This window comes from Spea bombifrons, chromosome 6, assembly GCF_027358695.1.
Source record: "Spea bombifrons isolate aSpeBom1 chromosome 6, aSpeBom1.2.pri, whole genome shotgun sequence".
Taxonomy (NCBI): Eukaryota; Metazoa; Chordata; class Amphibia; order Anura; family Pelobatidae; genus Spea; species Spea bombifrons.
In genome coordinates this window covers 42,381,707-42,397,074 of record NC_071092.1, presented here as the reverse complement: position 1 = coordinate 42,397,074, position 15,368 = coordinate 42,381,707, and the positions used below count along the sequence as shown (strand labels likewise).

The window sequence follows — 15,368 nt, the reverse complement described above, 5'->3', positions numbered from 1 at the left end:
CTTTCAAGAAGCGTTTTATTTGAGGGAAAAAGGGGATACGCGATATCCCTGGCACTATGAAAACTGTATTGCTGAGAAATGTGTATGGGTTAAAAACTGCTCTTAAATAGCTGAATATGATGCACTTATTTTTGGTATCACGAGCCATCTAGAAGCACTGGTTTGCACTTTTTTTTTTTTTTTTTAAATCAGTTTACCAAACAAGCTTCCAAGAAAAAGAGGAAAAAACCCTACCGACGGATACCTTATGGAAATAAACTCACAAGCATTTGGAGCACCAGCTCATTTTCGGTTTACATTCCAAAGCAAAGTGTCCATTTCAATTAAAATAACTTTGGAAAGGGAAAGAAAAGTCAAGGACGCACACACACAAAAAAAAAAATACGGCAATTTTGACAACTTATATAGTGTTGTTTTTAAAACCACCTAAGTTTTCAGTCTTTCTTTCAAGTTTTGGTGTAGAAATATGTGCAGATGCCAATGCATTTTCCCACGTTAAGTGCTCAATCCAGCAACGAACAAAGTTTTGGTGGGTTGAATTTGGTTAAAAACGTCAAAAGGTTTCCTCGTGTGATGAGTTAGTGCTATGGAAGCCAAAACTTTGTTTACTGTTGGAAAAATAAAGCAACTTGTTAGTAGTTTTTTTTTTTTTTTTCTTCTTTTCCTTCCAGGAAATAAAAAGTGAATCTTTCCAAGAATCCTTTGGTCTTTTTTTCACCAAACTTAATGCTACCTTCCAATACATAGCAAGCCATGGTAGTTGAAGTTCAGCTGAATACCACTGAAGATATTAAGTGGAGAGAAAGTGCAGTGGTGTAGAGCGTCTTTACCCCACCAACTTCTTGATGTTATAAGAGACATCACGAACACCTCAAGCCAACGGGCTTCAACGTCTACAAGAATGAAACAGGCATCACAAGAGATTCAAAGTTCCTTGGGACGTGAAATTCTCTTCCAGTTATCATCAGTTTTACTTTTCCTGCACCGGATCAAAAAGGTGCATGTGCACAGCTGAACCGTAGGTAGCATCGGGACACCTATGTTTAAGCCACCGTCTTGCTCCTCCTAGGCCTCTGATTCACATTCACAAAATTCACTTCTTGTGCAAAACAAGCAGTCTAAGTAGAAAGAATGCCCTCGTAGTTCTAGTAAAAACTGTAGAAAATATCCAAAATAGCCACCTTTTCAAGGCCCGGTGCAGGCGTTTATCTGCCTAGGGAGGGCATCTGTGCGTAGACTGGATAGGCAAGCCGGACGTTGAGGGAATCATTGTGTTGTACGAGAGATGTATGCTGGTAGTGGAGGACGAGCTCCTTCAGTGTGCTGTACAGATTGTATGGCTCTGCGAACCCGAAGCCTCTCGAAGTACTGTAAATGACACAGTGCTTGACATCTCCATCAGCCCTGAGAGGGGAGAACAAAAACAAGAGAAAGTGAACGAATGAACAAAGCAGGGAGCATTTGTGAATTCAACATGGATTGGCATTTACAAAGCAGAGGCTACACAAAACACACTATGCTGGACAGACTGGTTGATGAACATACTATGGACGACGTTAAACTGCTGAATAAACTGGTTTATTTAAATATTAAAAGAGGGCAGTCTGTAGTACTATAATGACACGATCCATCTATAGTTACGGGCTTAGGAGAAAAGCACCAGTTACCAGGGGTTCAGTGCATGATTCAGACCCCCTTAATTAAGTCAGAATTGCATGGGCTTGCTTTTTGTGTGCTAGTAGGGGCTTTATCTCTTGAATGGTCTTGTGTACATAACCCAGACCCTTCGCATTCCTTCCTCGGCCCTCTTCCACAAGTGGATAAAGCTTCATAAAAGCCAGTTATTTACGTTCCAGTGATCATTGTGTGATGGGCAAGAGCTAGACCTAGCACCAGCAGCAATGGCACTTAAGGACAAGCGGGGCAACTTAATTCCCTCGGCATCAGATGAGAATGCCCAGCAATGAAAGTTAAAGCTTAAATAGAATTGTAATTGCAATTTTTAAAATTGAAGGCTACCCATTAGTCAGGTGTCATGCTACAGGCCATAATTCCAACGGTTTTAGGAAAACGGAAACTTACACAACAGAGCACGCGTAGCACCCCTTTTTGCTGCTCTCTCGGATTAGAAATGACCCATCTGGCTTTCCACAGAGTAATTCTTCTGCTTGTGTACGATTGATGTCGCCAACAAACCAGGTTTTCTCATCATAATGTGGAAGGTTTTCTTCTTCCTCGCTCATAAAGTAAGTACTAGAATGGGAGAGGAAAGACATTTTTTAGCCAAGTCACAAACTGGAAACAGTCTCTAGCATCTAAAAGGGCTAACTGGGCATGAGAGGCTCTGCATTAATATCCCTTTATGTCACATAAATGTGATCAGAGAGACAACTATTTTTTTAATCTGTGCAGTTTTATATAGTAGAAATGTGTCTAAAAGGAAACTGGATACAATAACGAACATCAAGGGCACTCACTCATCAACAGTCTCGTTCTTGATTCCAAGCCAGTCATTAATTCTCTTCTGCCTCACTCCTTTGTGATTAAGCCACCTGTCAAGAATGAATGAAAGCCTTAAAATACTGATAGTTTATCAATTCTTAACAGTAGAAAAATTTAAAAAAGGTGAAGCTATTTTTAACAGAAGGTATGAAACGTTACTGATTATGATGTCATTAGTAGTAGACCGTTATGCCTCAGGATAAGACACTCACACAAGGTATTGATCCCTTATCTTCCGCAGCTGAATAAGGTCAGGCTTTATGCTGTTCATTTTCTTGTCGATCTCTCGGTTGTCTAATGCTTGCTTCTTTAAGTCTTGCTCCAGACGTAGTTTGCTGTCATGAATCTCCCCCAAACGAGATTTTAATTTTTCATAGTTTATCATTATTCTGAAATAAAAAAAATAAAAAATAAATAAATAAAAAAAGACATTAAATAAGAATCCTGGACAGAGATGGCATATGACAGCTACTTGTGAATTGGATAATTAAATTCAGCAAGAGAATGGTGTGTTTACCAACAGTTAAAGCCCCATAAACTGCACAACTATAAAAATGATATATAGATATATAAATAAAATCCCATCAAGAACCAGTTTTCATCCACATTCAATTCAGCCAATACTCTATTCAACATTTAGGCGCCACTGCATTTCCCCAGCATGCTTGGCTGGCGCTGTGCATTCCCCTACAGGCGCAGGTGCAAACACCCTACAGTATTCCAGCAGTCTGGGGACATACACCGGAGACTGCCGCGTACCTTCTGCTGCTGCATCTGGATAAAAATACCCACAACAGGGGACACCCTGTAAATCAGTACCTAAGGCATATAAATAAATGGAAAAAAGAAAAATAAAAAGAAAGTTTACTTTTCAACTTCTTTCTCGTTTCCTTCATTGCGAAATCGCTCCAAGTATTCCTTGCTGTATCGTTCTTGCGTATGGCACTGCTCCTCAAATATTTTAATGGTTTCGTTAAATGCTTCAATTGCAGTTCTTTTCATTTGAATTTCCTGGAAGATAACAAAATCCATGTTATAAGTGTAGCAGTTCATGCCAGATCACACATTTTTTCACCGGATGGGGTTTATTCACCAAGACGAGTTTTGGAGATCGAGCTCATTGCCTTTACACATTTTAAAAAGGGTCTATCAATAAATCAACTTCAAAAATTGCATCTTCATGATGTCATATTGTAGAGGGCTAGCTCAGACCTTGTGGAAGGAGAATGAGACTGATGGAAGCCCTTAATGTATAAAGTTGGGAGCTGAACTTTTACTTTGTGAATAAACCTCTACTCTGCTCATGGCGAGATAAGATGGCAAGAAGAACACAGCACTGAGTCAGGTCACCGGGACGCAGAACACAGGCAACTCATTTTTATAATAAGTCAAATAGAAGGACTGACAACGAGTTTAACAGTTGTGATACGACAAGTAAGAGCGCCATTTCTTGTGCTTCATCATTATAAAGTAACTTCCTGAAGAGTAACTTTTTAAACCCACTCCAACTTTGAATTCATGCGAGTAGCAGCTGGCCGCCCATATTCTTTATAGGGACATCACGTTTTCACTTTGCTCTATAAACCAACGAGTGCGTCTCACCTACCTGGGAGGTTTTTGTATACTCTTCATAGAGTCGGTCATACTCTTTGCTTTTATCCTGATATTGGCCGTGATATTCTTGGAGCTTCTTTCCCACAGCATCAATGTTATTTTCCTTAACCAGCTGGTCCTATGAGCATAGAAGATTGTTTTTTTTAACATAATGTACACAGGACAATGAATGGGAATCAATGAGAAGATTTACACGAGATCTTACCTGTTGATACCTTGATACTGGGTACAGCAACTTTACATCAAGTTTAGGATTATACTGGGCAAGGGACTCATGCCTGTAATGGTTAATCAACTCCACGACAGAGTTAAATGTTAACGGATCAGAGAAGCCATATTTGCCATCTTGATGGTAAATCTTTATAAGTTTATTATTGCCTCCCTTCCTGAAAGAAAAAGAAAACAGAGACCACCTTCAGGTAGTGTGCACAGACGCCAGACAGCAGATGTCTTGTCGGCGGCTTTGGTTACATAAATAGTATTGTTTCCCTTTTAAAGCCTTAGACCAGTATAAATTAAAAAAAAAAAAAAAAAAAAAAAAAAAAAAAAATTAAGATACAAATATATATTGTTTTCCATCCTGTGATGGCCAAAGCCAGTAGGGCAACCTATACTATAGTGGAAAAGGTGTTTTAACACGAGAGAAAAACTCACCTCAGCGTCAGCGTATAGTCTCCTTGCATCTTAGTGGATGCATCCCGAACCAGGAAAGTGCCATCCGGCATATCACGTAGCTTATCATTTACCTCTTCCCTAAAATAAAACACAAGAGGAAGATTTAAAAACAACACTTTGTAAATGCAAGACGTGAGTTGAGAGATGACGTTTTACAGATTCAAATTTATTTTGTAATAAAAGGAAAGTTGTTGCCCACACATCTAGTCTATGTCTTGGGCTGCTGGACTACAGCTCACATCCCATGGAGCCTAACGGCAAACATTCCGGCCTGTGCCACGCTGGCAAAAGTGGTTTAAATTCCTCAACAAGTGACAACGCTGTAATGCTACACTTGGATATGACCAAGAGCGCCCTAGAGACCCGCCAAGCGAATGAATGAATGGTGGAGGGCAAGAAAATGGATATTAAGTATCCGCATACAGGAAGCAGTAATAAAACAAGCTGCGTATTAGAGCAGGGCTACATTAGCCGGTACAAGTTATTACCTTGAGATGTCCCCCCAGTACCACTCTGCATCCTGGAGAGCCGACGAGTTCTCCTTGCTTCCGCTTGTAAACACTGGAGTCATTGATTTTGGTGGTTTGGGAGGAAGTGCTGAAAAAGATTGAAATTCTGGTCAGTCCCATTTTATTAATAGCTCAGTTACCTGCAATTACAGACATGAGCCAGCCTTCTACTTAAAAATATCTTAATAAACCTTGCAGAAGGAACCTCGTGTAGTGATGAAGCTACGCTTTACACACCAGAGAAACACAGCCAAGCAATGAAACTCCACTCAATTAAATGAGAGGCTCGTAAATGTCTTAACAGGAGAACCGGCGGGTGCTTATAGAAGTAATTAAGACACGATGTCCACTAGCAGGTCACGTAGACAACACTGATGGTCTGTGGCTTACTGCTGTGAGTGAAGCCGGTACACCCGTCTGCACCTGGAGCACACAGCTTGTAAGGCCAAGCTTCCAAAGGGTGGTAAAAAGTACTGTGTAGCAACACAAAAAAAAAAAAAAAAAGTTTTCATTTGTAATAAAGTGAATTCAGAAAAAAAATATATATATTTTCTGATCAGTTGATATTTCGTTACCATGAACAGACCTAGTGTAGGTAATGGGGACAAAAAAAAAAAAAAAAAAAAAAAAAGTATAATTTTTTATTTTTTTTTTTATTTATTGCATTTTACCAGTCTACTAGGAAACTGGTTAAGTTAAAAAAAAAAAAAAAAAAAAAAAAAAAAAAGTGGATCAGAAAATATATATTATGTGTGAAGCGTTTCAAACTAAGTTGAGAGCAGTAACACCTCACTATCACCAACACTGTCTTTTCCACAAACAGCTCGGACGTTTCAGACACGCAACCCAAAGTTTTAACCATGAAAACCAACCTGGTGAAGCTACACGTAATATATTACCTAGAACAATAGTGAATATTTCCAAGAAATCCATTTTACCAAACTAAGCCAAAAAAAATCAAGTATACACCACTTCTATCTTAAGCTGCTGATGGAAACTCTAGAAAAGCTATGAGTCATACTTACAAAAGTTATATGTAAAAAGTTAATGAAAAACAGATATGGCCAAAGACAGGCTTTCGGTTCAAAATTCCTTTTTTCAGGCGGTTTGGCGTACAATGCAGAAATCACGCAGGGACGGCAGCTATGTATGGTCAAGCACCATGTTTGCACTGAAGTGGATCTTCTATGGCTTGCTCGCTAGTAACCCTAATCCCCCCCACCCCCCTTCTCCTCCACCGCGCTCTCCATCCAACCTGATTTCTGTTCTAAATCCCAAATCAGACGCTGTTGGCAAAAACTAATCTCTGAATGGAGACAAGGCTTCGGCCAATCAGAGCGCAGCAAAGGCATCGTATGTTCCTGACGCTCAGCTGCAGAAAGTGGACGTGCGGGGGAGCAGCAGGTAGTTTCAGCAAAGCGCCTCTGCTCTGCCAAACGGGCTGCAGCCCTTGCCGAGTACTAACCGAGCCGTCCTCGCCGGGGGGGGGGGGGGGGCTTCATAAGTAATGCTATAACCGCAGAACGCCTTTTGCAGGGTACAGGTGCAGACAGAGAAACTAACACTTTCTCCAGGTAACAAAGTCACTGAAGTCAACAGAAGGGGTAACTTTAAACAAGAGTGAAAACTGCCCGTCATTAAAAACACAGAAGATAATAGGGTTTTATACGAGTTATTTTAAGGCCAACATCATATGGACATTTTTTAACACACTCTTTCCTGAGAAAAAGCTTTACTGAAAAGGTGTTGGATAAGTGGAACAGCCACCCAGCAGAACTGGTAAAAGTGAATACAGTAAGGGAGTTTAAACATGCAGACAAAATCTCATCTCAGATTCATGAGAAAGGTGTTTAAAGCATAACTAACAGGCAAGATGAGCGTGAATGGTTCTTTCCCATGTTTAAAAATATTGCAATAAACCCGTAATTCTTAGAACCTTTTGGGAAAGACAGACTGAACGGTTATGTCTGCAAACCTCTCTCTACAACAGGCTTGCACCAACGGAGCTACCGAAAAGTGTTAGTGTAAGTGCGTGCACGAGTGTATCCATACATTATATAAGAAGATCCAAGATGGGCAGAGTGCCCCTTTGGGAAATATTTAGCACTTATGCATATTTGCCAAATAGAAAAAAAAAAAAAAAAAAAAAAAAATAAGTTACTTTGCAATGAACTTTGGATGACAAAAATGCACACTTCAATACACTATACATATTAATATAAACATATATCCTACCGATAATTCTTTTACGCGGGTTCACATTAACTCGTAAAAACTTCAAATTCAATGCACTTTGCATTCTGTTAGAGAAATCCGTAGGGGAATTTCAATGTCAGCCGCCAAAATCATTTTATTAGCCGTTAATCATTCATATGCAGGACCCAAAATGCTTTCCATGGTCAGTTTAGCCCGTTAAGTGACAGACGACGCAAGCGCCGCAATTAACCCTGGAAGCGCCGCCAACAGTAGAGCTTTGTTCCCCCCTAGAATTTTAAAGCCTTTGTGAGTTTCACAGTAGATAAGGGTTCCTAGAAATAGCCCCCTCTACCAACACTGCTGCCCCTAGCAATTCCACTGCAAGATGTTTCAAGTCCTCAAGAAGGACGTATCAATTATTTACAAGAAACCTATACATCTACATTACAAGTCTTCAAACCAAGCACAATAGGATAACGCAGCGACAAGAGTGCAAGCAGATCTGGCGACTGGGGAGGAAAAACCCTCCATACCCTTCTAGTCAAGGGGTCTCGGGACACCATAAAACCATATCTTAACACCCTCGCCACTACGTTCACTTAGTTTAACATCACTCTCCAGGAAGCTGAAGGGTTAAATTGACGCTTTCACAACACGGTCAACGAACAAAAGAAGTGGTAATGAACGTGTTCCTAGTAACACCTTAACTTAATGGTATAGAAATGTTTCTCTATACCATTATTTGCGAGTATTATTTCACTGGCAGACGGACATCACCGTAACGTGCAAATAACCAAAAGTAAGGAAGGGGAGAAAAAAAAAAAAAAAATCCTGTATTTTAAAAAAAAAAGTCGTGAAATATTACTGTTCTCTAGAGGAATCACTTTTTAGTCGAAATATGTTGGCGGATGGAGCTAAAGCCATTTCCTCGGGATGAGGGTGGAGGTAAATGACCATTTGGAGCAGAAGTCAGAAACGCTAACCTCACTTTGTCTCCAGAGAGCGGCGTTCAGTTCCGCTGCGCTCCGTGCCAAATCCAACAAGGCCTGTGCACTATTACCCCCTGAATGCCACCGCGAGCAGGGGCATCGCTGATCTGTACCCGGCTGTAAGCGACAGTCTGCACTTTAACCATTTAACAGTGTTCAGCACATTGATGAATGCTATTGCAGTACCTGGAAGGGTTAAGTAAAAAAAAAAAAAAGTAGGTGGAGTGAAGAAATTACAGCACACCGTGCCAGCATGTTAACCGTTTGTGCGATGCCCTGCCAGGCTCGGGTGTAAGAATAGAAATTAAGTGTATTACAGCAATCCTTGCAGAATACACAATAGATTACACAGCTACTTTCAGAATTCACAGGACTTTGGTTTGTGATTTTATGTATATATAGATATACAATGGGTACCAAAAAAGTATTATTTAAACTTTGCAAGAATCTAACCCTAATTCTTTACAGCTTGCATAGAACACCCCAGAAGCAGCTATTGTATTATCCGCTATATACAACAAGGCAGCGTGCAATGTCAGAACTTACATCAAATGCCAACATTAAGAGAAGCAAGAGAATTCTGCAAAAAAGGCCTAAAGGATCTTCATAGAATCCGCAACAAAACGATATATAAAGCTACACATTCACTGCCTTGGGTTAATATTATACATATAGCATAAGTGTACATGAAGCATTATGTAATGCACGGTTAATCCTCCCAGCAGAATATATTATCACTGGCAATCTACTGAAGTCCAATCTGTGGATGAATGAGTGACAATGCACAGGTAAAGCACCTTCACAGGGGTAACTACAGGGTCATCTAAAGCAAGAATTGTAGACAGCAAAGGATAAAGGCATTTAATTCTGCCCCATCTGCAGAAGGCAACAGCAAATTAAGAGAATTTTACACTTTGCAATCCAAAGAGAGCACAAAAGGTAATAAAACCCCAGTGTTAGGGAATCTGCCTGGCAAGTCCACACCCCTTTTTGCAAAGGAGAAAGGCTGCTGCTTGAAACGAATAGGAGAGAAAGGCTATTACTGAGTGCAAAGTAGCAGCCAGATCACCAAGAGCCTGGAGCCCAGCTGCTGGGGTTTTGGGTCATCATCATCATGCCAGGTCCAGCACAGGCCAGGGCAAAAACCTGCTTAAAAAAAAAAAAAAGTGCTACGGAGCCCCAGTGGGCTCAAAAAGGGTCTCGGTTTACAGATGCAATCAAGTGAGAGGCACACAGACCATCTCCCCCAAAAAGTCAAAGAGATGCTGCAGCAGCTGGGCTCCTCTATAAGCCCAGGATGATCTGGCTTTAAAGTGGACTTTTCAGCAGTCAGGGAATGAATGGCTGATGAGCAGAAGAGGGCAGGCTGGCATCTGTACCCCCCCCCCCCCGGGATGCCAGCCTGTGCATGGAGGATACAAAAGAGAAAAGAGGCACAAAGTGACATCAGTTCATTACACGCATAAAAAAAAAGAGAGAGAGAGAAAAGAGAGCGACAACGGCAGCAGCGGAGGGTTCAGTACCTGGAGGGTCCATCTCAATATAAAAGATCAGCTCGGTGGAATAGGGCATCATAACTTCCCTCCAGTCTGCGTCATCCTGATCCATATTCCACACCGTGTTGTACATCGTCCGAACCCTGTCCTCCACCTGACACAGTGCGCCCTCACACAGCTTTCCCCTACACATATACCCCCTAAACTGGGGCAGCTTGTGCAACTTCAGAACAGTCCTACAGCTCTGCTCCAAAGAACTGTGCAAACTGCATACACTACTGTATAAAGAGAATATGCGACAGGAGCTTATAGGGTGACTGGAAAAAACAGCACTCAGTGTGTGTATACAAAGGCTCGGTCCCTTATGAAGGAAAGCGATGCTCTGAGTGCCCAATATCTCTTATAAAAGAAGCCGTGAGGGTAGATACCAGCTCTACTCCCCAATCCCATCTCCGGCTCTCTGCCGATTACATTTCATTTTAAGAGCAGCGTGGGCCAACCGGCAAACTGCCGGAATGCACCATTTCAGGGAACCACGGGGGTGACAGGAGGAGGCAGCGCAAGAGAAAGATGACGTTATCCAGACAGTGAGAGCGCTTCTATCCATTTGCGAGGTCTGTACCATGAAAGGTGCTAATAGGCGTCACGCTGGCTCCACTCGCTAGGCAAGCTCTAGTCACCGGGTTCACTATGTCCGAACGTTGCACCCCTCCAACAGTCAGGTAGATGTGACAGGGTGGTACGTTCCAAAATGTGGCAGCGAGCCAAAGCCGTTAACGAGAGGAGGAGGAGGTAAGAAGGAGGGCATTAAGTGAACGCCGGCGCCAAAAGGGGATTGGCTACAGGGTGGCGCGTGAGGAAAAGAGTGTGGGGGAGGGGATTGGCTGAGAAGGAGCTAGTGGGTGGAGTCTCTAGCCCCGCTTGCAGTCTTTGTCTGCCTGGAGAGCTCTAGAGCTTCACAGACATGAGAGCAGCGCTCATTCCTTGTCACTGACTAACCAATGAAAACACAGGGGTACCGGCTGGCAGGTCGCTGATTGGCTGACGCAGTTACTAAGAGGGACAAAGGGAAAAGGAAAGAGAAAGAGACATTTGAAGAGAGATAAAGAATAAAAAAAAAAGATTTTAAGTGACGGCTTCTGCCATTACATTGGGGAAAATCCGCATGAAATCGAAAGCGCTTCTAATATTTAGGTATTTCCCATTACCTTTGGTAGTTTATTAGTTTTTTATGTTTATACAGCAGCACAGCTCACCGACAGAAAAATCCCCACTTCCAGAACTTTCTTATTAACCTTAAGGGTTAACTATTTCTTAGCCATCTTTTTTTCTTCTTCCATACCCCCAATGTGCATATATAATATGTATAAATGATACAATACTAATAAACACCCCCGTTATTTTGGAAGTCTAGTCCTGTCAATGCCAGGAACCTGCAAACATTTTACCCTCGTATATATATATATAGATAGATATATATATAGGGATATACACGTATATTTATATATATAGGTATATACACGTATATATATACGTATATACACGTATATATATATACGTATATACACGTGTATATATATATATATATATATATATACGTATATACACGTGTATATATATATATATATACTCTAGCCAAGCCCTCTCCACTTAATGTATCGAGTCTTCTTAGTCTGTCGGTTCTAGTCCTGTCAGACCCTTTGAATGTATGGACTGTAAGAAGTGTTGCGTAAACTGTTGGCGCCAAATAAATAAAACATATTAATAATAAAAGTGCATGCGCAGCAGAGTTGCTAATAACCAGTAAACTTACTGGCGGTCATTAAAACCAGTTAAAACTGTATGTGTGCATTTTGTAGTCAGTATTAATATTTATATTCATGGCCTAGGATGATTAATAAATCCCTTTCAAATATGGGTGCTATTTTAACAACTTTAAATATGTTTCAGCCGTGCGTGCGCAGAACGAGAAGGGTGGGCACTTATAGAGCCAGTATGCTATGGGAGGAGCAAAGATAGATTGGCAGGGGTTCTAGCCAATAGCTTCATATTGCTGATAAGTATGATAAAGAGCGGCCCTTTGTACTAATGGTCTTTGCAGTTTTCTCAGCTTTATGGTAAATATACCCGTTACCATTACCCACACCCCAAAAGGGGATGTCTAAAATATATGAGCACATAAGAGTTGTTTGACATGGAACAGCCTTCCAGCAGAGGTGACTGGCAAATTAAAGAATGTGCGGGACAAGCATACAGATTCAGCAAGGGTTACTGCAATCCGGAATCATACCTGAACTAGTCGGTTCTTGTCTGCGCCCTTTGACACCTGTCTGTTTGATTTGTATACAGAACCTCTTTATTCCCGGCTGCCCATATTGAATTACACATGAAAATGTCTGTGATCATTCAGGTTAAGTGTATATTCCGCTGTATTATTCTGTCTATTGCGGCAGATAGAAAAGAAAGACGTGTGTGTCTAGGGCCACCTTGTTCCCTTGGAGTCAAAGGGGCCGACTTAATGTTTTATAAAGCCTGTTCCAAAATTCTGTGCCCATATAATGTAACCAATCGTTCCGCAGATTAATTGTACGGACAAAGTTTACAACATCGGTACCATTTAAGTAGTCACTGAGATAATATGTTTTGTTAATATATTTTGTAAGTACCGTATTTGCTCGATTATAAGACGAGGTTTTTTCCAGAGCAAATGCTCTGAAAAATACCCCTCGTCTTATAATCGGGGTCGTCTTCTCAGACCCCCCAAAAAATGTCTGCTGGCGCCATGCTGCTTACCGGTCGCGTGCAGCGTCTCTTCTGTTAGAAGCAGGAGGACAGGAAGCTTGCAGCGTCCTCACAGAGCTCTATCTCCCCCTCCCTCCTCTGGGGGCGGGGCCAGAGAAGTTGCTCTACAGCCGGTCCCCTGCAGAAGTCTTCGAGTGAGAGATCTGCAGTTCAGGTAAGGGGGTGGGGGAGGGTTTTTGGGTAAGTATGTGTGATTAATGTGTGTTTAATGTGTGAAGTATGTGTGATTAATGGAATGAATGAGTATTTAAATGTGTTTGTGTGTGATAGCATGGATGTGTAAGGGGGGTGGGGGTTGTAGCATGGCATAGGGAGGCTGTAATCCCACTACTATCATCCCCAGGTTCCAGCATGTACTGGCTGCCTTGGCTTGATAGGAGTGTGATTGCTGTTAGCAGTTTGATATATATCTATATCAAACTGCTAACAGCAATCACACTCCTATCAAGCCAAGGCAGCCAGTACATGCTGGGTTAAAAGGCATATCATGGGGCTGAGTGGCATATAGGGGGTTAAAATGCATTTCTGGACCTCCAGAAATGCATTTTAACCCCCTATATGCCACTCAGCCCCATGATATGCCTATATACCTCCAGAAATGCATTTTAACCCCCTATATGCCACTCAGCCCCATGATATGCCTTTTAACCCCCTATATGCCAGAGTGGCATATAGGGGTATAAGGCATATCATGGGGCAGAGTGGCAAATAGGGGGGTATAAAGCATTTCTGGGGGCAGAGTGGCATAACTGGGGGGGGCAGGTTGGCAAATAAAAGGAAATTTAAAAAATATATTTTTCTCAATCATAGCTTTTATTAAACATGAAAAAATAATTTACATGAATTAATATTTACTGGTAAAACTTTTTTCCTATAGGGTCGTCTTATATTCAGGCTTTTTGTTTTTTTCCTAAATTAATATTTTGATTTTGGGGGGTCGTCTTATAATCGGGGTCGTCTTATAATCGAGCAAATACGGTATATCGGTCCCCATTAAATGGTCCTAGATTGCAAGCTCCTTTGAACAGGACCCTCTTTACTTTTACGGCTGCAAGTCCAAACTAAGCTGCTTGTAATGTCCTGTTTACCTATTTACAGTGCTGAGGAACATGATGGCGCTATATATATATATATATATATATATATATATATATATATATATATATATATATATATATATATATATATATAGGGGAAAATCTAAATATGTCCAAAGTTTGAGCACAATGTTAAATAACTATAAAGAAAAGCATTTGGCCATCTGTATGATTAAATGTACTACTTGTTTAGAGACAGGCCCTTTTTTTCTCTCTCCTTATAAAAACCTGGATGCATTTTAGGAGCAAGTATTATTGGCCTGGCAATTGCAAGGACTGAACAGTATTATAGAAAAAAAAGTAATAATAAAGTAAGTAATAATAATATAATAATAATAAAAACAATAATAATTAACAAAGTAATAATAATAAAATAATAATAAAGCAAGTAATACAATAATAAATAATAATAATAAAAAACAATAATAATAAAGTAAGTAACACAATAATAATAATAATAAACAACAGAGAGGATATTGATGTGTATAAGATGTCACTAATGTCCCAAAGTTATAAATAGAGTAAAAAGTAATGGCGGACAGGCTCCTGGTTATTAAGGTCTGGTTTCCTGCTGGTATTTCATGAAATAATTGGATTGACAGTGACTCACATCATGCAAGGCCCGGAAATCTCCTTGGAATGGAAATATTTCTTTTTTTGACTACAGTAAAATGATACAATGATGTGAAATGTTCTTTAAATGACAACAAATACCACATATTAAAACACGTGCAAAAGCCAGTCATAAAACATTTTGTTTTCATGGCAGGAAACAGTGTTCATAAATATTGTTTGTGGACTTTCATCTTCAGCAAAGAATCTTAATTCTTCTACTATTAATAGGAAAAAATATTTACTTAAATGTAGCATTGTGCCATTTTATGCTTACAGTAACTTCCAACTGAACTGAACGTGCAGATCGTCCAGAAGTCAGAATAATTAGGGGCTGCCTTAGAACCACCCAGAAGAAAAATCAGATCACAAGGACTCACGCCAGCAAAATCTTTGCTCCTTGGGCTAAGGATTGCTTTTCATGTTGTAGACTCCGCACAATTCCACTTTCTGATGTGGACCTTTAAACGCACTACAAATATTTTAACTAAATAATTAGACAACCCTGAACTTCAATGAGCACAAGGAACTATGTATGAAAGTATCAAACTGTTGCCGGTGAAAATGAATAAATATATATATATATATATATATATATATATATATTTATTCTCACCGGCAACAGTATAATTATATATATAAATAAATAAATATATATTATATATATATATATATATATATAATCATTAATAACTATTATACCACTGATGATAAGACCAATAAACAAATCTAATATTATATATATATTTATTCTCACCGGCAGCAGTATAATAATATATATATATATATATATATATATATATATATATATATATAATCATTTGTAACTATTATACCACTGATGATAAGATCAATAAACAAATCTCACTAATATAT

The 15,368-nt window shown here is 40.0% G+C and overlaps 1 protein-coding gene across 1 annotated transcript; it reads right to left on the bottom strand.

Annotated features, from left to right (window-relative positions):
* Positions 1 to 440: 440 nt before the first annotated feature.
* PIK3R3 (phosphoinositide-3-kinase regulatory subunit 3) lies at positions 441 to 10,348 on the bottom strand. Its single transcript, XM_053469934.1, has 10 exons — positions 10,009 to 10,348; positions 5,280 to 5,388; positions 4,771 to 4,869; positions 4,322 to 4,502; positions 4,109 to 4,234; positions 3,371 to 3,513; positions 2,715 to 2,891; positions 2,478 to 2,552; positions 2,083 to 2,253; positions 441 to 1,404 (listed from the first exon to the last, which is right to left on the bottom strand). Exons 1-10 carry the CDS (start codon positions 10,172 to 10,174, stop codon positions 1,206 to 1,208), a joined length of 1,446 nt encoding a protein of 481 aa, XP_053325909.1. The 5' UTR covers positions 10,175 to 10,348; the 3' UTR covers positions 441 to 1,205.
* Positions 10,349 to 15,368: the final 5,020 nt, after the last annotated feature.